The sequence below is a fragment of the Phaethon aethereus genome (assembly GCF_964289735.1).
Source record: "Phaethon aethereus genome assembly, chromosome: 12".
Taxonomy (NCBI): domain Eukaryota; kingdom Metazoa; phylum Chordata; class Aves; order Phaethontiformes; family Phaethontidae; genus Phaethon; species Phaethon aethereus.
The window spans coordinates 4,492,500-4,515,487 of NC_138588.1; the positions used below are offsets into that span (position 1 = coordinate 4,492,500).

The 22,988-nt window shown below is 41.8% G+C and overlaps 1 protein-coding gene across 1 annotated transcript; it reads right to left on the bottom strand.

Annotated features, from left to right (window-relative positions):
- Window positions 1–1,482: 1,482 nt before the first annotated feature.
- Window positions 1,483–21,556, bottom strand: SYNM (synemin; the record flags this gene model as incomplete). The annotated part of the gene is made up of 4 exons (XM_082005408.1): window positions 1,483–5,303; window positions 6,820–6,893; window positions 14,598–14,722; window positions 20,771–21,556. The coding sequence occupies 4 exons, from the start codon at window positions 21,554–21,556 to the stop codon at window positions 1,483–1,485; spliced, it is 4,806 nt and encodes a 1,601-aa protein (XP_081861534.1).
- Between the last annotated feature and the right edge of the window lie 1,432 nt (window positions 21,557–22,988).

The following is a 22,988-nucleotide window of genomic DNA, read 5'->3' on the forward strand; positions in this document are numbered from 1 at the left end:
GATACAGAGGGGTTCTATTCTGCAGAGAGGGTATGAGACAGTGAGGGAGTGAATGTGCGTGTGTGTGTGCGCATGTAAAAATAGCAGCTTCTCATTTGTGTATTGTATTTCTCATACATGTCCAGTATGGTATCTTCTTACCCCAGTAACAAAAATATTTCGGCTGCTATTTTTGCTTCTGCTAGCACTGCACAGTTCAGTACAGTTAGTGATTCTGGCTTCTGATCTGGACTTTGAAGTCACTGAATTATAATTGTAAAGTTAATTATGTCCTTCATTTAACCAATGTGCAATCCAAGTGAAATTTGGATTTTAAAATTATTTCTTTGGCCTGAGGCGAATGTTACAGCAAGAAGAAAAAGAAAAAAGTAAAATTGAAATCTTGGGTTGGGTTTGCAGGGCTAGTAATTGAAAAGGACATCTTCTCATTTGTAAACAAAGAAAGAATTATCTGGAAGTGACTTGACACACAATGATCGTGTCATCAATACCATTTTTACAAGTTTTCTTCAGAACAGAACACATATTAGCTAATTTCACTGTGTTAAGAAATTAAGCATTATGTAATAACATTTGACATTTCACACTTCCCTTTAGCAATACCTAGTATCAAGGTAACCCATGTACTGCAAAATAAATTGATGCTATTAATGGAGATAGCCAGTAAAGCTGTTAAGAGTTCTCCTTACTTCAGTGGAAATGCTATCCAGCCTATTTTTAAAATATGTTTCCTTTTTAAAGATATTAAATGTACTACTGTCTAACCATAAAAAGCACTATTTCTCATTAGAAATACTGTGAGAAATTCTTGCTTCAGTGTTACCTCCTTTTTTGCACTGCATTCTAGCTATACAAATACCATTTTTTTCAATTCTTGCTATGCTTAGTTTGATCCTACAGAATTGTATTTATTTTTTTATAGCTGTAATAACTGTATCTTAACATTTTTTCATTAGGTATTGCATGTAAGTACAGAGAAATGGAACTGAAAATCAGCTACCTACTTCTCTTATTAGTCTTATATTCTGTTATATTTGTGGTTAGTAGCTTGAGATTTAAATAGAATTGCTGAATATTTTAGTAACCAAGTACAATACAGTATTTAAAAAAATAATGGAAAAGTCCTATTCAAGCACACACTTATTAATTGACCTGCTATAAAACAAACAAAAAATATAATCCTTTGAAACCCCCAGTAGAAAAATTCCTGTCTCTATGGGTGGAAAAATCTGAAGTTACTGGACACAGGTCTCTAAGGAAAAACATATTAATAGCATGATTTCTCCCCCACCCAAAAATAAAACTTCCAAAAAAGTAAAGTGTGCTGAATAGGTAGAGGCTTAGATTCAATACTTCTCAGTCTGATACTAAGAATCTAAGTAGTTTGAGTGTTTCCCCATCACTTTTTTCTCTTTCTAAAAAAAAGGATAATCAAAAATATGTATAAACAAATTACTAACTAGACTTCATTAAAGAGTCCTTTCAGAACCACTGTCCATCATTATCATCATCATCTTCCTCCTCATGGTCCAGATAGAGAAGAGCGACTTTCTTTTCATCAGAAATAACTGACCTTTGGTCTACCATTCTTTGCAACTGTACAGTTTTATCAAAAAATGATTTTTCCACTACCTTTTCACCATGATCTTGAGAAAAACTGGAGAGAACATAGTCACCTCTTTTATCTTCATTTTCTACAAAGTGGTCACTTTCAACTACAATCTGTGACTGACTAACAGAAGGGTCTTGCTTATTGGATATGAGCATTGTTGCTTGCTGTTCTCCACTTTTTACTGCAGATATTCCACCCATATTGGAAACATCCATTTGAAAAGTAAAAGATGTTTCCTTGGGTCCTACTTTAATATGCTTTACAGACCTACTGCTCTCAGATGACTCATCGGTTTGTGAAAGATCTTCCAGTGTTTCAGAAATAGGTCTTGTAAAGATTATTTGCTCAGCATGAGTTTCTGCAGGACTTATTTTAATGTGCCTGAAAGATCTATCGATATCTGAGCTCCCTTCATTCTCTGAAAGATATCCTTCTTTGTTAATCAGCTCTGGAGTTTCAGAAAGGGAGCCCTGATAGATGATTTGCTCAGTGGTTTTAACTCCCGCTTGACCTAGTCTAACCTGCCTTACTGAGCCTTCAGAAAGAGTCTGGCCTTCCAGTTCACTGATTTCTGTGTGCTCAGAGACAGGCCCCTGGTAGATGATTTCTTCAGCTGTCATAAACTCTTGGGGACCAAACTGAATGTGTCTGACTGAACTTTCTGCCTGCAAGAAGTCTCTAGTGTCACTGACCTCCACTGTACCGGAGATTGGTCCTTCAAAGATAACTTGCTCAGTATGAATCTCTTTTGGACCTAATCTAAAGTGCCTTATTGATCTGCTGACATCCACAGACTCTTCTGTCTGAGAAAGGTTACCTGAGTTATTGACCTCCAGAGAGTCCAAAACAGGCCCTTCAAAAGACACTTCTTCAGTTACTTGCCTTGATCCTACTGTGACATGTCTTGTGGACCTGTTGAAATCTATTGAAAACTTCTGAGAAAGATTTCCAGAATCAATCTCTTCTACTGTTGTAGTAATAGGGCCTGTATAAATTACTTCTTCTGTGGTTTGGATTTCTTTAGGACCCAGTTTAAAATGCTTCACAGATCGGCTAAACTCCGACGATCCTTCTGTCTGAACAAGATCTTCTGTAGCACTGAGCTCCAGCGTTTCAGAACCAGGCCCTTCATATACAATCTGCTCAAATGTCTGAACTTCTGCTGGACCAACCTTAATACGCCTTACAGATTTGGTCTCATCAGTTGATTGTGGTGAGTGAGAGACTCCTCCAAAATCTGCAGTTTCCAAAAATGAACCATCATAAATAACTTTTTCAGTGGTATGATACCCTGTGCCACCACTCCTCCTCATTGTGGATGAGTTATAGATTTCTTGATCAGCCAAAGTTGTGTAGTTATTGCTCTGGGAAGGAGCATCTAGTTCTATATTGCTTCTACTATCAACAACTCTCCCTGAGCTCTCTTTTTTTAGGGAGTGCAACATTACCTTCTCCTTCTCACTTGCAATTACTTCACCAAGCTGAGCTACATCGATTTCATCAGTATTAAGGGTCTGTGACAGATTGACTTCAGCAACAATTGTCACCAAGCCACCCTCCTCTGTTTGATCAACTTTTTTGATATCAAATTCTAAGCTACTAGAGTCAGCTTGATTTTCTTTTGTTAATGCAGACAGCTCCTCTTTCACACTTTGTGGGAGACTGCCCTCCAACTGCTCCAAAGCTTCCTTCAGTTGATGTTTAGGGTCTTTTGTTTCCTTTGATAAAAGCCCTTTTATTGAAGTCTGAAATTCATGGGGAATTTTAATTTCTTTTTCAATAACAATGGATTCAACATGGGATGTTTCAGCTTCAGGATGCTCTTTTAAAATATGGGCACTTGCTTCCTCCCCGACCACTTGATATGTTTCTTCTGGAGAGCTTACACCTTCATCTCTCTTACTTTGTGTGCCTTGCAAAAATTCATCTTGCCAAGAATATTTAATAGTTGATTCTTCTTCTATATGAATTTGCCCATATACTGAGTCATCATCTTTTTCATTAATAATAGGATGATCATCAGGAACAGACACAAAATATTTTTGTTCAATAGGTGAGTCATCTTCCTCAGTTACTTCTTCAACATGAGTGAACCTCTCATGGCGTTGCTTCTTCTTTTTAACATCTTCGTACGTGAAGGTTATGTTTTGTTCCTCCTCATCACCATAATGCCTCTCTCTCTCAGGGAAAGCATCTTCCACTTCCTCTACTTCAAAAGGTGTTGAAAAATCAGTCCTTTCATCAGTGGCATAATCTAGTGGCTCCTCTATAATCTCAACATTAACAGACATGTTCTTTCTGCCCTCGTCTTTCAGGCCATGATGTACTATATCTTCTATCTCCTCTTTGGAAGGAGTTACCTCAACACCCTCTCGAACGACTTTTCTAACATCCTGGCTTGATAGGCCTCCTACATCAGCTTCATCAGAAATATCTATGTTTTCTTGAACTTGAGATTGCACTGTGATCTCAGTCTTTATTTTCCCATCATCTGGGTGTTCTTTCTTATTAAAATAGGTCACTTTCGTGTCTGTTGATATTTGTGAACTAGAAGACTGTGTAAAACTTTTAAGAATGTCAGCAACAATATTCTCTGCTATATTTTCAGTTGACAGACCTCCCACTTCATGACTTCTGTCACTAATTCGCTTGTCATTCTTCAGACTGGATTCTGCTTCTGAAATACTCACTTTGTGAATGTCAGCAGGCTTAGTTGCATGGTCATCTGTTTCTCTTCCTATGGAAGTTTTAAAACCTTGTAACCCGATTTCTTTATTACCCTGAGATTCTTCGTCAGGAGCAGGCATTTCAAGACTGATAGGTATCTCAATGACTTCTTTGCTTCTTGAGTCCAACATCACATTTGTATCTTTTTTGGTTAATTCGCTTTTCAAAGTTCCTGCATTAGAGATACCACTCCCTGTTAACTTCTGGTTAATAACTTCCTCATGGATATATTTTTTCTGCTCAGTTTTCCTTCCAAAGTCAACACTTCTTTCTTCTATAAAAGGTTTCTCATCTGTTTTCTTTTTTTCTTCCTTTGTTTGTTTCTCTAGCTTGTCTTTTTCTTTCAGCAGAGATTTTTTCTCTTCAGTTGGTTTGCTCTCTCCTCTTTTCCCTTTTAGTGTGGTCTGAGTTTCAGTTATGGTTTCTTCATATTTAGATGGTTTAAAATTGGTATTCAGCTCGTAAGTCGGAAATCTAGTGAAGCTTGGTTTTGTTCTTATATTTTCAGAAATCCCTGGCTTCGTGTCAGCCTTGTGGTCCTTGTCTGATCTTTCAGCATGTACCGATTCTTTTGAAAAAGATACTGTGGATGAAGCTGTAACTTCCGTTTTCTTTCTTTCTGGAATCGTCTTTTGCTGCATTTCAGTGTTTTTCCAGCTACTGTAGGCTGGAGTAAATGTTCTTAATTCTTTGTGGTCTGTTACAATCCTTTCATCCTTTGTAACAGTTGTTGAAGGGCGATATACCGAACCAAGTACATCTCTTCCAAAAGCTCTTCCACTCGCTGTTGTCTGTGATCCACCCTGTGCTGACTGAGCTGAATAACGTGCAGAACTGCTAGTATTTGTCACTGGCATTCTATGTCGTGTATCAGTGATCCTGATAACTGGTGAAGCTTTATTTCTATTTCTTTCTTGGTAAGTAGAGTAAATATCAGTGTAGTTATATGACGTGTTTATAATATCTGCAAAAAGAGCATAGGCAACCAAACATTAAAATAGTGGCTTGTATCTAAATAATATAAAATAGAGGGCATGAACTAAGAAATTTTATATTAAGTTTTTGAAAGAAATAATGGCTTCATTTTCAGTGGAACTTTGTAAAGGCATTCCTGCAGGTTTTGCATTATAATTAAGTCTCTGCATAAATTATATTAAAACTGAAAGCAAAGCTTTTCACTAAGCTGCAAGTTCTTGCTAATTTTACCTGTTGTGAGCTACTGGGTATTATGGCATTTACTTAAGGATTAGATCTTTCTCATTTATATTAATGTTCATTTAAATTTACAATTTCTTATTAAATAATGTATGCTAATATCCTAGGCTTGTTTTTTTGCTTCATTAGCCAAGGTGGCCTGAAGCTTCTCAGTTCCTATTGAGAATTAATGGCATACCTGCCACCACATACTGGAAATTGAAAACACAAATACAACCCTTTGTAGCCACGAGATACAAGAAGTTACAACAAGGGAGAGAAATGAAGAAACTTTTAGGCTCTAGCTATACAATTTAATAAAATGTAGTAGAAATCATTGTCTGGCTCTAAGACCAACCAGCACTGCACAACTCAAATCTCCTACTCCTAAAAAGCTAGCTACACCTCTGACTTTTGGCAGTGTTTCCTGGTCTGTGGTAACCACTGAATATGCCTGAGCATTGTCTGAAAAAGTACTGGTGCGTCCAGATCAAAACTGTGCCAGGGACAGTGCTAACAATTTAACAGCAAGGCAATTCTACATAGGCGTTTCAGCCTAGGCCCTAGTCTCTTCAATTTACTACTACAGACACGGCCTTCAAATCTCTTCTGGGACTACTGCTTACGACAGTCTGATGATTTTAAGACCACACATTCTTGAACTCAGGACTATTACCAAGACTAATTCTGTTATTAATAACAATGGCCACAGCAGTCAGATTGAAGGTCCATCTTATCTAGTATCCTGTTTACAGTGACCCACAGTAGATACAAAGGGAAGAGTATAAGAACAGGGCAAGTAAATAGTGATACTTCCCTGGTATACTCTCACAGCCTCCAGAGATTTGCAGCTCCTAAGATAGAAATGGTATCTTTATGTTTAGTAAGTATTTGATTTTTCTTTCATTACTCTGCTAAAATTTCTCTTTAAAACCATGTAAACTTTTTAACACTCACAATGCCTCATGATGATGAATTCCATGGGTTTAACCACATGTTTTGTTAAATACCTCTTGCTTTATACTTCAAAACTCTCTTAAGACCTAGGGGCATCCAAACATTCTTGCACTATTAGAGTTACGAAACATCACTCCCTATTTACCTTCTCCACTTGAGTCATGATTTGACAAATTATCTCATATAGAATATTAACATTCAATAACAATTCAATATTTTGCAATTTGCAATACAGTTGTAAAAAGTATTCTTCGGGAATACAATAACACAATAGTTTCCAGCTATATTTCATTTCATTCAACATTCATTTTTTAATACTCATTTTTCACCTTGAGGCAATTTCCCAGCATGCTGATCTCTCCATGTAATAATCCACTGGTTGCTCTCCCCTTCTAACAAAGCTCTGCAAAACACATAAAACGGCATTCCATTAAATATTATGATTATTCTTCCCAATATTTTAACATGCGTAAATCTTACAAACTGAAACAATTATGCTGCAGTTGGGTCAGATCCTGAGTGTTTTTCATACCCCATATTTTTATTACTGGGAATGAGAAATCCTTAGCATCTCCCAGACTCAGTTTGCAGACTCCAGTTCATGAGAACAATGCAATAATCTTACAGTAGGTGACAGCAGCAGACACAGTACAGTTTTAGATCTAATATTCCACATTAGCCAATATATTGCTTCCTGACATGGATAAAATCCAGTGATTTCCACTATGGAATCATAAAAGCTAGCAAATTTTTTCCAGAATGATGATCTTATAACAGAGTTAGGAGAAAACAAATCCACACAAAACTTAACAGATATTCAGTAAAGCTTTCTCAGAGAAACACACAGAAATGTTTTATAAAGTAAAGGCAAAAATGAAAAAAAAAATATTTGCAAGCAAATAGTCCTTTCCTGCTGGTAATATAGTACTAAAGGCGTTGTTGCAGTGTGATATATGAGGGAACTGTTACAGCCAGGATTTGTAAGTTCTATGCTTTTCAAATGAAAATTGCAGGGAAGCATTACTTTTACTGTCAAACACCAGCTACTGCTGGAGGAAACAACTTACAGTATTAAAGTAACTATTCTTAGTTCCTATTCAATCAGAAATCAGCACAACATATTTTACAGCAAAGGACTAGAAAAATTCTTTGTGACAGAAAATGCTTGGTTTCTTTAATAACATCTCTGTTTGTCCCCTCTATTCCTCAGTCTTCCATTCATTCTTTTTTGCAGTGACTGTCTGATAGCTTCTGTAGTTCCAGGAAGCCAGCACTTCCACAGGACTACTGTGGTCAAGGCTTCCTCTTCTTCACCAACCAAGACATCATGTTAGCTCAGCAGCAATTAAACAGAAATGAACAGGACACCAGTTTGTTTCCCCATGTTATGGAAATTATATCACTACAAGCAAATAGCAGAAGCAGGCAACAACTCTTGATAATCTGCTTCAGAATTTTGTCTACTACCTATTCTTGGTGCGCTGATGCACAGAATGGAGACTCTTTGAGTTGCCTCTTCTATGCTGGTGATACACATTAGATGGTCTTGGAGACATTATCATAGAATCATAGAATAGTTTGGGTTGGAAGGGACCTTTAAAGGTCATCTAGTCCAACCCCCCAGCTTGAGAATACTGGCTATCCTTCCTTTATGCCAAACTTTGCTCCCTATACAGCATGCACGTACAAGGACCACACACCCTCAAGACCCATCTGACAGCAGCCACAGGCTTGTTGCATTCCTGCATAAGGTTACTACCCTTATGTTCTCCTTTCTAGAGTGGTGGAAAACACTCCACAGGTGCACTTCCCACAGAGATTAGCAAAACTGAGGGGCAAAACATTTTCAGGAGTAATTGCTGTGCATTAATAATATTCAAATAGGCACACAGCATACTTTCATCCTCTCCGGGAGCAGGGGCAGACTAAGTGCATTCTCTAGAATTACTCAACTGCTCTAAAAAAATAAAACAAAATTGTTGGCTTCTTCCATATACCAAATACAAGAAGTAGCTATTAGGGTGATCTTATTCAGTCCTAGAAGTTTTAGAGATGGTTATCCAGTAAGACTGAGTCTCAGAATTCCTGATAAATTCTCTGGAAATCTTTGTGTGCTTTCCTTCCCTCCTGCTGGCTCTATGCATGTACTGTCTGACATAAAATATGACCAGCCATTTTTTAAAAAAAGAAAAAAAAGCAGTTCGTCCCTTTTCTACTTTTGCAGGGCCGCAAGCTATGTTATCCCCCAAAAAAGTGTTCAACTGCAACATTCTGGTGCAACAGCTTAGAAATTCTATGGCAGGTTCTGTCAATATGCAACTGAATACTATAATGAGTACAGTAACATTGGTGTTTTTATATTCCCTTCTACTAGTGAGATACCTGTTTCATCATTTCCAGTTTTGGAAATGCCAGATGTTTTGCACTGATAACATACAGCCGCAATATGAAAGTTGTCAAGAGTAAGGCTGGAGGATTGTGATAGCCAAGGCTTCTGACGCCCTAGCGGGGGGAGTTGAAAGCAATTTAGGACTGTGGTATAAACACATTTGCCGGACATGTCTGTCAAAATTAACAAAGCAGGCATTTTAAACGTCCCCTGTAGATTTCATACTTCACGTGACTGATCACTTTGGACATTTTATGCTTCTTTTGGTTTCTGATTGTTTCTAGATTCAGTAGGACAATGCTACATGAAGAAAATATCATTAGTAAGGTTTTCTTTGTAATCATGGATTTGCCTGGATTCAGAAGAAAAGCCAGGTTAGAATTACCTAACATATTTACAGGTCACTTTCCCCCTTAAAACAGGCTCAGATGGACACCTATACTTCTATTTTGTTACTCAAATTCAACCCTAGGATAACCTTTATCAGGTAAAGCCAAAGTAAAAGCAATCTATCTTCCTCCATGTTAAGAGAGGCTTTATAGGAATTAGATCACTTCAACACACATAGAGAATGCTCCCAGACCAAACATCTGATCTGATAAAGCCAGTGAGCACCAAATTGCTCCGATAGACATGTGCTAGAGAAGCTGGTGGTGACATTGCAGAAACACAGAAAGAAGCTGGCAATGAAAGCGTTAACCATGACGAAGGATACCAGGAATGCGGGTAGTTTGACTAAGGATTTCTGGCTGCTGTTAAAACAACAGTTGTTCAGTTGCTGCAGCAACGTATGAAGTCACTAAAAATAAGTTCCAAGAGGTAACTGTATATGGCAAAGGGCAACAGCACACAGAAAAGCTGCATCTGAAATATTACTACTGAAAATACATTGCATTTGAAAATGAAAGGCAAAGCTTCATGAAACCTCTATAAAACCTGGACCATGAATCAGTGTTTTACTGTACACAGTTCATAATATGTATTTCCTCAAGCTTATCAGATAAACAAGAAAATGTTAGACTAACTTTGGCTTAATAAACTAGCATGAGAAACTGTAGTGTAATGTACCGAGCACTGGCTTGGAAGCCAGCAAACTCAGGTCATGTAGCTTCAGTTTATGCAAGTCACTTGGCTTCTCAGTTCCTTTGCATCCTTTCCCAATAGCAATCATTTAAACCATAAACTCTTCGTGGGGGAGACTGCTTTTAATCTTAAACTGCTTGAAGAATGGAGTGTTAATCTCAACTGTATGAACTCAAGTATTCACAGTAATAATAAAAAACCTTCCTCCAAGCAGCAGTCTTCTAAAAAATAACAATGTCAGCTACTTCCTGGAAATCTGGTCCCAAATGACATATACCCACACTGTGTTAATACTTAGTGTAAGTGTTGCCGGAAAGTATTCCAACTGCACCTTTAACTCATCTCATTATTAATGTCATTTATCTAAAGTTAGCAGCAACATGCTAGTCAACCTGAAACCCCACGGTGTGCTGGATGACAACAGAAATAACTAGTCCATGAAAGCAGGTGGATGAGATAAACTGGTTGGGGTGGGGAGAGAGAAGTTACCAAAAACAAAAGCATGCAGTGCAAATGTTACCATGGCCATTCACAACAGCAATGCCTTTGTTTCAACTACAGAAGCTCAAAATCTCAGATAGGGGCAGTTAGCCAGCAGGCCGTAAAAATTCATCCTCTCTGTCCTGGGTATTTGGGAAGGGGTTATTAAAAAAACTCTCCAGGAAGTGGAATGGAGGAAGCATTTTTAGGGTTAAAGGCCACTCCACATCTTTTTTGCATCACAGGATGGGAGGACAAGGACTGTGTAAAGAACAGCAGGTAACTGACTGCATGTTAAATTCCCTGGGTGTAGAAAACTCAGAATGTTCTCAAAATAAAACAGATACAGGAATAGGACAAATTGGGTGGTGCAAGTTTTAAAAAGGAAATAATCAAACTGACTGAAAAAGCTGTGGTGAATGGCTGAGGAGGCCTTAATGCTGGTGATGATTTCTTGAGAGCGAGCCATGGAAAGGGTCAGAAGTGTTGATGGAGGAAATAAGCCGCAGGAGGATTGGAAAGTATGCCTGACAATTAAGAGATCCTGACAATGACCATGACAAAAAAAAAAAAACCCACACCCAAAACCAAAAACAAACTTTGTAGCCTCGGCTGCTTCAAAATGCAGGGTGGTAACCTAGAACAGAACATTTGCATGACACTAGCATTTCAAACAAAAATATTTTAGCCTTCAACAACAACATATTTTAGAGAGGGCAGAAAAACTACTTATGGCAAAGGCTCTGGGCAGCCTCTGCTATTTGAAGAGAAGCAGCTTCTGATAGCTGAGGAGAAAGAATTTATAGAAAATCTGCCTAGGATCAGAATTACTATCTCCTTTTAAAATTAAGAGTCTTAGACAGTGAATAATTCACCACTTCTGTCTGGAAATAAGACTTAAGCATAGTCCAAGTAGTTGCGGTTTTGCACGGTCCCAAGACCACAGAACAAAACTGCAAGACACTTGATAAATATTTACTTCAACACTGGTGAAAAAGGATTGGGGATGAAGATTCACATGAAGTATAATTTCATAAGGCCACATAAGACATATATTTTACTTCCTGAGTGAGCCTTAGCTCCCAGAGCAGGAAGGGTGAGCGGAATCAGAAAGGAAGTACACTTGGTCCTTGGGGAAGGGTGTTCCTTGCAACAATGATCCTTCTTGCCAGTCCAGGAGCAATGTTGACTAACGGAAATAACTGGCTTTAAAACAGGACCTGTAGGAGTTCTAAAACAAAGAGAAAATACAGGGTGGGAGGTACAAAGAAAGCTCCAAGAAGTAGACCAGATACCACACCCTTAACATGTAATGCCAGGAGGACAGAAGGTGCCCAGGCCCTCATGGAAACTTCTCAGTGGAAACTTCGGAATGTTGAACTAAGTGTGAATAGGTGCCTTTAATTTCAAGTATGCATAAGCAAGGGTATGTGCCAGCATCCTTTGAGAAAGCAAACTGAAGCTGTCTTCACATGCCCTGGTTATCACAGATAAAAAGACTTGGGAGAGGACCAGGATTTGAAAAAGTACATAGATAGGCAGTCCAGAATTGCCTTACTGGACAGCCCACACCAATTCCCTCCCACAGCAGTGTTGGTAGAGGCATACAGTAGGGAAGGCATTATTTTCTTAAGTGAAGGGAGAATAAAAAGAGGAATAGGCAAAACTGCATAAATGTAAAAACATGAATCAAAAAATCACTTTTCAGCTTCTGATATTTTAAAAGAATTTTGTTTGCAGGCATCAGCATGTTTTCTGATCTGTAGCAAGGCCCATTTCTCTGTTTTCATCTACAGATCTTTTTCAGTAGGTAGATGCTCATTTGTCCACCGAAGCCTGCCTTGCCAATGCAATCAGTGAGACAAGCTGCATTCACTACAACCAGATGAAGCAACCCTGCAGGTTAAGGACCTTCTTAATGGGACAACAAGCACATGCTGCAGGTGATGCTGAATTGTTCTTCTTTCACTAACAAGGGTAGGGAATCCTTAGACAAACCAAGAAGGCTCAGATAATCAGTGATATGAACTCTGGAGAAGTTCCATAATTTAATGGGCTTACAAGGTTTTACAGAGCAGAAGCACTGATGCTTCACTTATTAACTATGAGCGTGTCCAAACAACTAAATATCTGGGCATTATCATTCCTAATTCTGGATGAATACTAATCATCGAAACAATTCTGATAATTCTGTTATTGTGAAAGTGCTAATCCCATTTTGCAGATGAATAAACCGAGGGAAAAAGTTTAAGTGACAACAGTAAAGTTAACATCAGAGCTAGGATTAAATTTAGAAGAATCACATGTTTTAGCAAAGTTAACAGAATTAATACACACAGATAAGGATCACAACTGGCTACCATTTCCACAGTTTCTCTTCTACTAGCAATGCTGCAGACACTACTGCCTTTCCAAGGATCACGAGGATCCCACTCCACCAGCAAACATCCAGGTACTGCTGCTTAACAATTGACTGCAAATTACTTGTCCCACATATCGCTTGTGGTTTCATCTCGTCCAGAAGCCAGCCTTGCTCTGTACCTTATAGCACACAGTCCTCGAGGCATCTTGAACAGACCATTTTTGCTCTTTGATGGAATACAGATATTCTTTGCTCACCAGTCTGTTATAGAGCTGTTCAGAAGTTATTCTGTAAAGCTTCTCATTTGCAGTTATGCAATTGAAATTAAATTTCATATTTATCAGTGGATTGCTTTAGTCTACACATTTCACCCAAAATTTAGCTAGTGCCATCTTTATCCAGACTTAGATAGTTATTGGTTTATAGCAATGTTACGCACTGAGAACACAGCGTTAACGCTTTAGGACACAGAAGCATACATCTTACATAGCTGGTAATACCACTGTCTGTTTACTCAGGTTGAATATGAATAAGGCACACAATATAGACAAGCTAATGACTGAGCCATACTCCTTAAAAAGAATACGAAAGTAGGCTGACAGTGAATTTTTGCCAATTATTACTTTGCTGAACAAGAATGGCACCTTTCTGTATTTGAAGATCAATATCTCAATAAAATTTATTGAAAAGTATTGTGCTAGTTGTAGAAAAAAACCATGATCTTTACAATAAGGCAGTATCTTCCTCCAGTTCAGATGTTTTGCTTTGTTGGTTGTTTTTTTCCTTCCAAATTGCTTTTATGCCATGTGCCAATTGATACATCATGATTCTCCAAACAGGAGAATTACTCTGGCTTTTAAACTCCATAGCTACTAAGTGTCTAGAGAGATACACAGTACTGAAGATTCATTAGCAGAGATGTTGTTTGCTGATATCTCACACTTGGTCCAAACACGTTTCCATAAAAAAACAAGGATGGAAAAAGCCAGGATTTAATCAAACAGACTTTTCTGTTATCATCCCACTATCCTACAACTGAAACAAGAATGGGGAACACTACTTATACTGATGCTGCAGGTGGACACTAATGAAGATATTTCAACAGTGAAATGTGCCATATAAGCTGACAGATGGCAACTATGCTACCTCATGTTTTATTGATTGCAGTTTAGGGATACTGGCTCCTCAGCTTGTAATAAAATATTGCATCAACAATTCACATAAATTTTATATCAACTTGATCAGGACTAGGAAAGTTTCTTACATAGCACTATCTTTGTACAAAGTTAATAGGATTCCTATGAATTGTATTGGGTTCTCTAACACGTTGTTCTGGGGACAGAAGAACAGAATGAATTACTACCAGAGGGAGTTTTGCTCGAGTGATCAAATTCCAGTCACCTCTGCCCACTGGTAATTCTTACCAGTGTTACTAACGAGTAATGGTGTTTTACTATTATTACAGTTTTCCCAGAGATCTCAGCCAACTCCACATGTATTAGCAGCCTTCTGAAGGGGTCTTATCTTCCTTTCACAGAGAGCACAGTCAAGCACAGGATGGTGTGGTGACCCATGTCACAGAACAAGCTGATAGCAAGCTAAAAACTGATGTTAGGGGTTCATTCACTCTATTTAACAAACCACAATACATACAAGGAGTCTTGATCTGAAACTTTAAAAGTAACTATCTGTATTTTAAATGCTGGAAAGAGGATGAATGGGGCTCCCGCATCTACAAAAAGGGATTTAAATTATCCTCTGATTAGACAACTGAGTGTGACCACAATTCTTACCTGTAGGTTTCAATTTCAAGGATGAGGCCTGCTTTCACCTGCAGTAGTTCTTGGTAGTCCTTCAGGTAATCTGTGATTGACATCGTCAGGAACTGCTTTTCCTCTTCTAGGGCATCGATTATCCTCTAAAAGAAATTAGTTTTGAACTAACATAAAAATCTGTAGACTTGAATGCCTAATAATTTAAAAGTTTTAATTAAAAAAAAAAATCTGAGACAACAATAAATCAATATGTTCCAGAACAAATCAGCTCTATGACCTCCTCATGTACGATCTGAAATACACTGTTACTGAAGCAGAGTTTTATGCTAAGATTTCATTTTATGCCTTACTAAGCTAGTTAAATACTTCAGTAAAACCCATTCAGATGCCCTGTACAAAAGTTACCAAGTATACATAGCAAGGAAAATACCCTCCTTTATAAACATGACTTAAATGTGACTCATTTTGTCATTTGAAGAGCACAGATGTACATGCTTAAATCATACTTGAGACCAGGAATTTTGGCGATTGCTTTGCCATGAGAACCTGGCCTATTTCACTTCATCAGTATTTTCAGTTCCATAGACATGTGGGTCCAAATCAGTTTTTGGATTCTAGCATCTGGAGATATTCATAGTGCCTAGAAGGTGAAGGATGAACCTCCAGCAGGTCCTTCGAGCCAAGTTTTCTACAATATTTGGACACCTGCTTTATAGTGCACCCAGCTTCGTCCTATCTGCAACTGAGAAAATACACAAGCGATTGCTTGTTTTCATCTTCGTAACTAAATACAACTTTGTACTTTTGGGGAGCATGTATATGGGAGGACAGTATTTTCTATGACACCCACAAATGACTTGAGAACAGCAGCACTGATGACATAATAGGTATGGCCTGCCCATCGGTCTTTAACAAGCTTTAGAAATGGAGAAAGGGATTGATGAGCAGAAAAATACTGAAGTCCAAAAGGGTCTAAATTTGAACATACGCTGAATACCAAATGGAAGATTAAACACTGAATAACTGTGCACAACAGAAAAAGAAACGAAGCCTTACACAACAGAACATGAAGATTTCATTTAGGCCAAGACAACTGACTCTCATGCTCTTGAAAAGAACATCACAGAAAGCAAGTGCTTTAATCACTGGTGTCACCTCTCACATGAAGGGCAAATTGCCATCTTCTGGAAAATAAGCCCTCCGCTGATAATTGAGAAGAGCTTGTTCAGTACATACTCGTAACTACAAGTATCAGTGTTAGCTGTTCAGTGCAGCTCTTAATGGTTTCCTCACTGTGGATAGAATCTACTAACCCAGACCAATCCTCCTCAGCCAGCAGATTGATGCTAACCGAAATACGATGGGTTACACATTGTTCTGGGGGCTCGGAAGACAGAAATTAATTCTCAGCAAAGGCCCGGTTCTGTTTCGCTCACAACGCTCTGCACTATGCAAGGACACTGTCATTTACAGAGCAATATACGTGTATAACACTGAACTGAGAGCATATTTTAGATTGAATCCTAACAAATACTTTACAATACAAACTGGAAAATCAAGACACTGATAGTCTATTTTTAAAAAATTCGAAATACATCATTTTTATGCAGCAAGTGTTCAAGTATCACAGTATAAGCAATAGCATTAAAATGAAGATACAGCAGGGACTCCCCAGGCTGGTTAATGCCAGTATGATATGCTAGGCAGAAATAAGGTTTAAGAACTAAGAATATAAAGTGCTGGCATTTAAAACATTCATAGTTGTCTTTTTTTTTTTTTAAGCAAAGTAAAAAAGTCTTATGAAGGAAGCTGCCTCTATCTTTATATACATGTGGGTATATCTCTCTATATAACACACGTTAATCTATTGCTTCATTTTCATTTGCAGCTGTTGTTAAACAATTACACTGATGTTTTCTTTGACATGACAAACCTTGCCTACAGTCTTCGGTGTACCTTAAAACTCCCTTTTTATAGCAGAAGACCAATCATATCTGCGTATCTGAAAAAGCACTATCCACCATCCCACAGCCTCATCCAGACTGCAGTGGAGGCAACAGCCTGTATGGTCACGCAGCAGCAAGCAGAGCTGCTGACCTGTAGCAGCTCTGAGGCAACAATCCTGCTCAAGAACTGACCCCATGGAAATTCCCAAGATGAGAAGCAAAGAAAAGTGCCAAGCCCTGCTTTTAAAAGGAAAAGGCTATCGAGCAAGAATGGACAGGGTGTTGACAGATCCAGAGGAGTCAGCAAAAGGAGCAAAAGACAAGACAGACTGGATCTCTATAGGACCAACCCCTAAAGGTGATAAGAGCTCTGATACAAAACATGAAGTGATTCAGGTGTTTGTTGCCTCCCCGATTAACCATCGAAACTAACATATACATGTGCATGCATGCATTAACAAGAGCTCCACAATGCACAGGTCTTGCTCCAGTACTAGAAGAATCTAATCTGTACAGGGAATCTGTACGCTGCACTATACCGTGTTGAGCTCTGTAAGACTTGGGGATATTCACACCTTTCTAAAGACATAGGAACTTTGGTCCCTCACCCCCAAGTTCTGTAGTCTGGGCCTGAAAAGCCACCTAGATCTTACCCACTGGATTTGGAGAGCACTCAGGATCCAAAAGCTTGAGTTAATGATTACCATAAGGGGCTACATAACTCAGCCAGCTGTGTAGTAGTTCCAAAGGAATTCACTCCAACAGGAGCAGACATTGTATAGACTGGATGGCAGACAGCCGCTCCTCTAGCCTTCCAGTCATTGATGCTTAAACATAATGCAGAGAACAATTGGTCTTAAGTCCTGTTTCCAAGCATGCCAAAAAGTACATAAACCACTTTGGCAAAGTTCAGGAGACTGCAACCCATTTTGCAAAGGGTAACCTGTATTGTTGCCGCTGTGTTTGCTTCACATGGGGCTTTCTTGGAAAGATTTGTTTCTCAACCAGATCAATCCCATGACCCCCCAATCCCAATGATGTCTTGCTAGAGCTAAGTAACTGAATGAAGTGATTTTTCTCACCCTTCAGATGTTCCTTTCCAGGCAGCAGTGGGAAATTTTAGAAGGGCAGTAGGAGGAAAAGAATTTACTTGGGTCGTCCAAGCTGTACCTACTCAAAGAATAAAGAGAGGATTCCAGGCTCCAGCCTTTTCCATCTGGTACTATTTACCGATCCCATAGCTCATTCAGTGGCTCAGCAGGGGAGGAACCAGCACTGCAGTTAGCTGGCTACAAACTGATACACAAAAAAATGCACGAGATACTGCTATTCTAAGTTCATTTGACAAGATGTCTTCTTCTTTGAGGCTCACAACACTGATGCAGGAACCGATCCTAAACCCGCCGTATTAGTGAAAAATACCTGCCTCGTTTCAAAGCAGCAGGATGAGCCATGGCCATTTTTACATCCAAAAAATACAGGGCTTTCTCAGAGCACTGAGAGTTTTTGCATTAAGTATTGTCACAGCACACAGCTAAAATTATGGAAGTAGGAGACCGGCTGAGTTCATCCCGTTAGCAGCCAGGACCAGTGAAAATTTTCCAAACAGTGTAGGATTTACAGCTTGCCTGGTTCAGCTAAATTATAACTCCAAACACATATTTCTATTTAACATTGCTGAAAGCTTTAGTGACAAGCTAAGGACAGCGCAGGACGCAAAGATGGACATATAAGGCGACTGGATGATATATGGAAAATATGAATAAATCTCATTGCCATTGCAGCTGCAATGAACAATAATCACTTGACTTAAATCTGTGCATACATATCATTTCTATGTGACACTTTACAATAAATAAGCATGGAATAGATGCTCTTTAGAGAGTAGTTTAAAATCCATGCTGAACATACTTTCACCAATAAAAGAAATCATGAGGGAGGAAAAAAGCTTTGATCGCAAGAACAAAACCTGAAACAGCTGCTTCTACACGTTCTATAATTTTTCTTCCTGGATGTGAGCAAAAGATACTTTATTTCTCATGTACAGTGGACTGGCCACTGGAAAGGCCTTTCTCATTAAAACCCAAACATTTAAAAAATTAAACAGTTCAGAAGTTATAAACTTTATGATACCATTTTCACCAGAATTTAAATATTATCTAGAGATCTATTCAAAGATAAGACAGCTCACATGTTTTCAGGTTGGCTATCAAAGCACTTTCTTCTTCTTATATTACTAAGAGCTGAAGCTATTGTTCCTGTAAAATCCAAAGTGCACCAAATGCTCATGAGTAAAACATAAGTTTGTTATGTTGGTACCAAAATTACAATCCATTTTTGAGCATTGAATCAAGACAATTCAAGAGCTTGCGTTGACTTGGGTTATCTGACTTCTACAACGGGTTGCTCTGTCTCCACTTGCTCTTCTGAATAAAATTATTTAAAAATACAACCAGATACAGGGACGACACACTGGTACAAAAACACCTTGCTGAGCTGAAAGAAAGAACACACCTGTTCTCATTGACTTTAGAAGAAAAACTTGTAGCATAGATAGTGAGCTATACAAAATGCTCTTGTTTAAAGGTTTTCAATTTGAGCAATGATGATAGAGGATCAATCAAATTTTCATTATAAATCCCTAATAACAAATATAGACAGCAAGGAGGACATACTTTGGAAACCAAAGTAATTTTAAATATTAGTAGGCTTCTGTACATTTATATAAACTTATAGACCTTAAAAACAGGAAAAATGAAGAGGTTATTTTTTCTTCTTTACATTTTCACCTGGCTTTGACTGAGGGATAGATGTAAGTAATAAGGGATTTACATACAACATCTTCTTTTAAAGCTTTGGAAATGTTTACATACATGATTGGAAGAATGAATTGTCCTGTCAAAAATGAAAATAAAATTGATTTAAAAGTCAAAAGCCTTTCTGATTACTTCTTACATACCTAATCTGCCTCAGCTCACAGCATCTGCGAACTATGCAACCTGCAAACAATCTAGCCACGTACAAAAACCAGGCACACAGCAACAGGTCCCAGTCCTTTCCCAGCTGCCAGCATCTCTATAATCTACCGTGGCAGTTGGACACAATGTCATCATTAGCACTCGGGGTTCAGACAAACACCCAGCTCCAGCAGAGTGTTAATAAAAGGTCTAACTATGAACAAAAGAAATGTTGCCCTCAGGAAACCGATCCATGGTCTGGATGATCTAATACGTGCTCTCCACTCCAAATTTGATGAACTGATATTTTGCTGTTCTGGCATTTCCTGATCTGACACTGTTATTCTGACAGCAAGCAAATTCTCAGCTACAGAAGCCACAACCCTCGGTTTAACACCAGCAAACACCCACCTGGAACAGACACCAGTCACCTACATCGTTTAAGTTTTATTTCACAGCATCCCCACTCTGCTCACTGCCTGTCACACAGTAAACGAGTCTTCCTGCCTTAGTAAACTAAGTTTCCCTCACTAGGATGGGGCCCACAAGCTTTTCTCCAGGCTCAGGGTGCAGAGGAGCGTGTGTAAAGCAGGAAAAAAATTCAGATCGTTTCTCTGATCACAATAGGTCAACCCCAAGTCTCGGGCCGGAGGGAAGCTTCGTGTCCCGCTGCGCGGGGACTCGGCTCACCTCCTCCGCGTCCCAGGCGCTCACGCCAACCCCAGAGGAGCGCTGGCAGGCCGGCGGGCCAGCTCCTTGCTCCTGGGTACTTGCCGAGGGCAAGCTGGGAGGGGAGCACCTGCCACCACGAAGGTGTCCTCGGGGTCAGCCCTTCGGGTATCCCTCCCCAGAGGGAGCAGCGGGCCTCAACGGGACGCCCTGCTCCACCCGAAGGGCTCAGCAGCAATAAACTCCTGTTGGGCCGTCTCCTCTTCAGCCTGGGGAAATCCTACCCCAGGGAGGCGAAGCAGGGCGAGGAAGTCCCGGCAGGGCCGGAGGGAGCCTCCGGAGGGGCTCAGGCCCTCCCTACAGCAGAGGGAGCCGGCGGGATGGGAGTCAGTCTACGGGAGCGGAGAGTCAGCGTCCCGCGGAACAGGGCTCACGCCTCACGACGGGACAGCACCGAAGGGGAAAAGCGAACGGGAGGACGGGAGGAGACTGGCAGGAGCACCAGCGCAGGCACCGGGGGGCGGAAAGGAGGCGGCACGGCCCGGGAGCCGCGGCGAAGAGGGCTGGGGGGGACCCGGGGCACAGCGGCCGGGGGCCGAGCCGAGGCGCTGCCACGTACCTGGTACTCCTCCACCTCGGCGCCGTGGCGGTCCTGCAAGGCGAGCAGCTCCTGCTCCAGCCGCTGCCGGAGCCCGCACAGCTCCTGGCCCTGGCGGTGGAGGTCCTCCAGGTGCTGGCGGCACTGCCGGCTCTCCTCCCGCAGCAGCGCCAGGCTCTCCCGGCTCCGCTGCGCCTCCTGCTCCTGCAGCACCTGGATCTGCTCCTGGTAGCGCAGCAGGGTCTCCCGGCAGCTTTGGCTGAGCAGCATCTCGTAGGTCTCCTCCAGCTCCTCCAGGCTCAGCCCGGCCAAGGGGGGCGGCAAGGCGGCCAGGTCCACCCGCAGCTCCCGCATCTCCACCGCCTCCCGCCGCTGCCGCTCCGCCAGGTGCCCGTGCTCGGCCCGCAGCTGCAGCAGCAGCTCCTCCAGGGCGACGCACTCGCCCCGCAGCCGCTCCAGCAGCTCCCGCTGCTCGGCCAGCTCGGGCTCCAGGCGGCGCCGCATGGCCAGCACCTCGGCGCCCAGCAGCTGCAGCTGCTGCAGCTCCCGCCGCAGCCCGTCCCGCTCCAGCTCCGCTTCCAGCTTCGCCCGACTCAGCTCCTCCAGCTGCATCCGCAGCCAGGCCAGCTCCTGCTCGGGCACCCGGAGCCCGATCAGCTCCTGCTCCCGCAGCTCCGCCAGCTCCCGCGCCAGAAAGCGGTTCTCCTCCTCCAGCTCCCGCACGCGGGACACGAACAACCGCAGCCGGGAGTTGAGCTCCTGCAGCTCCCTCTTCTCGTCCCATCCCGCTTCCCAGCGCCGCCACATCTTGCCCAGACTACGGGACCGGGGCCGCGGTGGCCCCCAGGCTACTGGCGCTGCGCAGCTGCCGCCTCACCGCGGGGCTCTGCGCGCCGCCACCGCCCGCGGGGGCGCTGCTGCCGCCGGCCCGGCCCCGCCCCGCCAGGCCCCGCCCCCGCGCGCGCCGCTGCCCTGCGGCGCCCCCTGCCGGGCTCTTGGCGCTACCCGCCAGGTTGCTCCGAGGGGGAAGGCGAAGCCCCGCTTAGGGAGCGCGCAAAGCCCCGCTTAGGGAGCGCGCAAAGCCCCGCTTAGGGAGCGCGCAAAGCCCCGCTTAGGGAGCGCGCAAAGCCCCGCTTAGGGAGCGCCCAGCACCGCTCCCACACAACCTCATCGGCGAGATCCTTCTCCTTCCATCATCGTGCTGTGGGAGCTTCGTTCCCCAGGAGGCGTTTGTTCGGTTTGCATTACTGCACCGTGGCTGGGCTTAAGTTAATGTAAATTGTGAAATGGCTTTTAAGAACGCCACTTTTAAGTTGAGGAAGCCACGGGAATGCCTCCAATCGTGAGCTTGTGTCACAACTCATAAAATCGTTGTACAACAGAAAAGCATCCCACCTCCCGGGCTTAACGCAGGGCAGGCGCGCCCGCAGCCAGCGTGGCCCTGTGCCCGCTTCTCCTCTGCCATATTTTGAACCATATACGGGCTGGACCGGGAGCAGCCCTTTCATTGACTGCACTGGGACTGGCTCTGCACCAGCTGCTCAGCAAGGAGGCAGTGAAGCATCACACCCTGCATTATCTACCAAATTAGACAAAAAGATGACGAGTGACTCATTTCAACCTTTTTCGTCTCCCCAGGCATTCTTTCTCTCCCTCTCTCTCTCTCAAACACACATTTAAATTTCACCCAATGCTGCAGCCTTGGGAGTTTTGCAGAGGTTTGCTGCTTCGCGTAAAGCTGAGGTCTGCACAGCTCCCACCTCAACATTTACGCCTCAGGACCGCTCCCAGCCAAAGCTCACACAAGCAAAGGACTGGAATTTGGCACAAGCCCTGCAAAGCTGGGATCAGGGCACAGTTCTACTGCACCCATCTGCCCTGGGCACTGCACCCCCTTCTCTGCTCTGTCCCACCCTTCCCAAAGGCTTCCACCTCGGCACCCCATCTCCCTGCCATCACAAAGGCCAAATGTTGGCTGCTTCCTTGCTCTCCGCTGAGTAGGTTTCCTTCTAATCTCCATAAAGCCTCCAGGATTTGAGCCCAACCAACACAGATAAATCATTGGCTTTGGCCTAAAAGTCAGCCAATTTAGCCTTGGCAGATTTGCTCCGTCAGAGGTCACCGAGTAGCTGAGATTTACTGAAGACACTTGCTTTTTCTTGGCTTTGTGGTCAAAGTCAAGTCCCTCAGTGACACTCTAACACCTGCTGTTCTTTTATGAGGGAAACCACTATGCTTC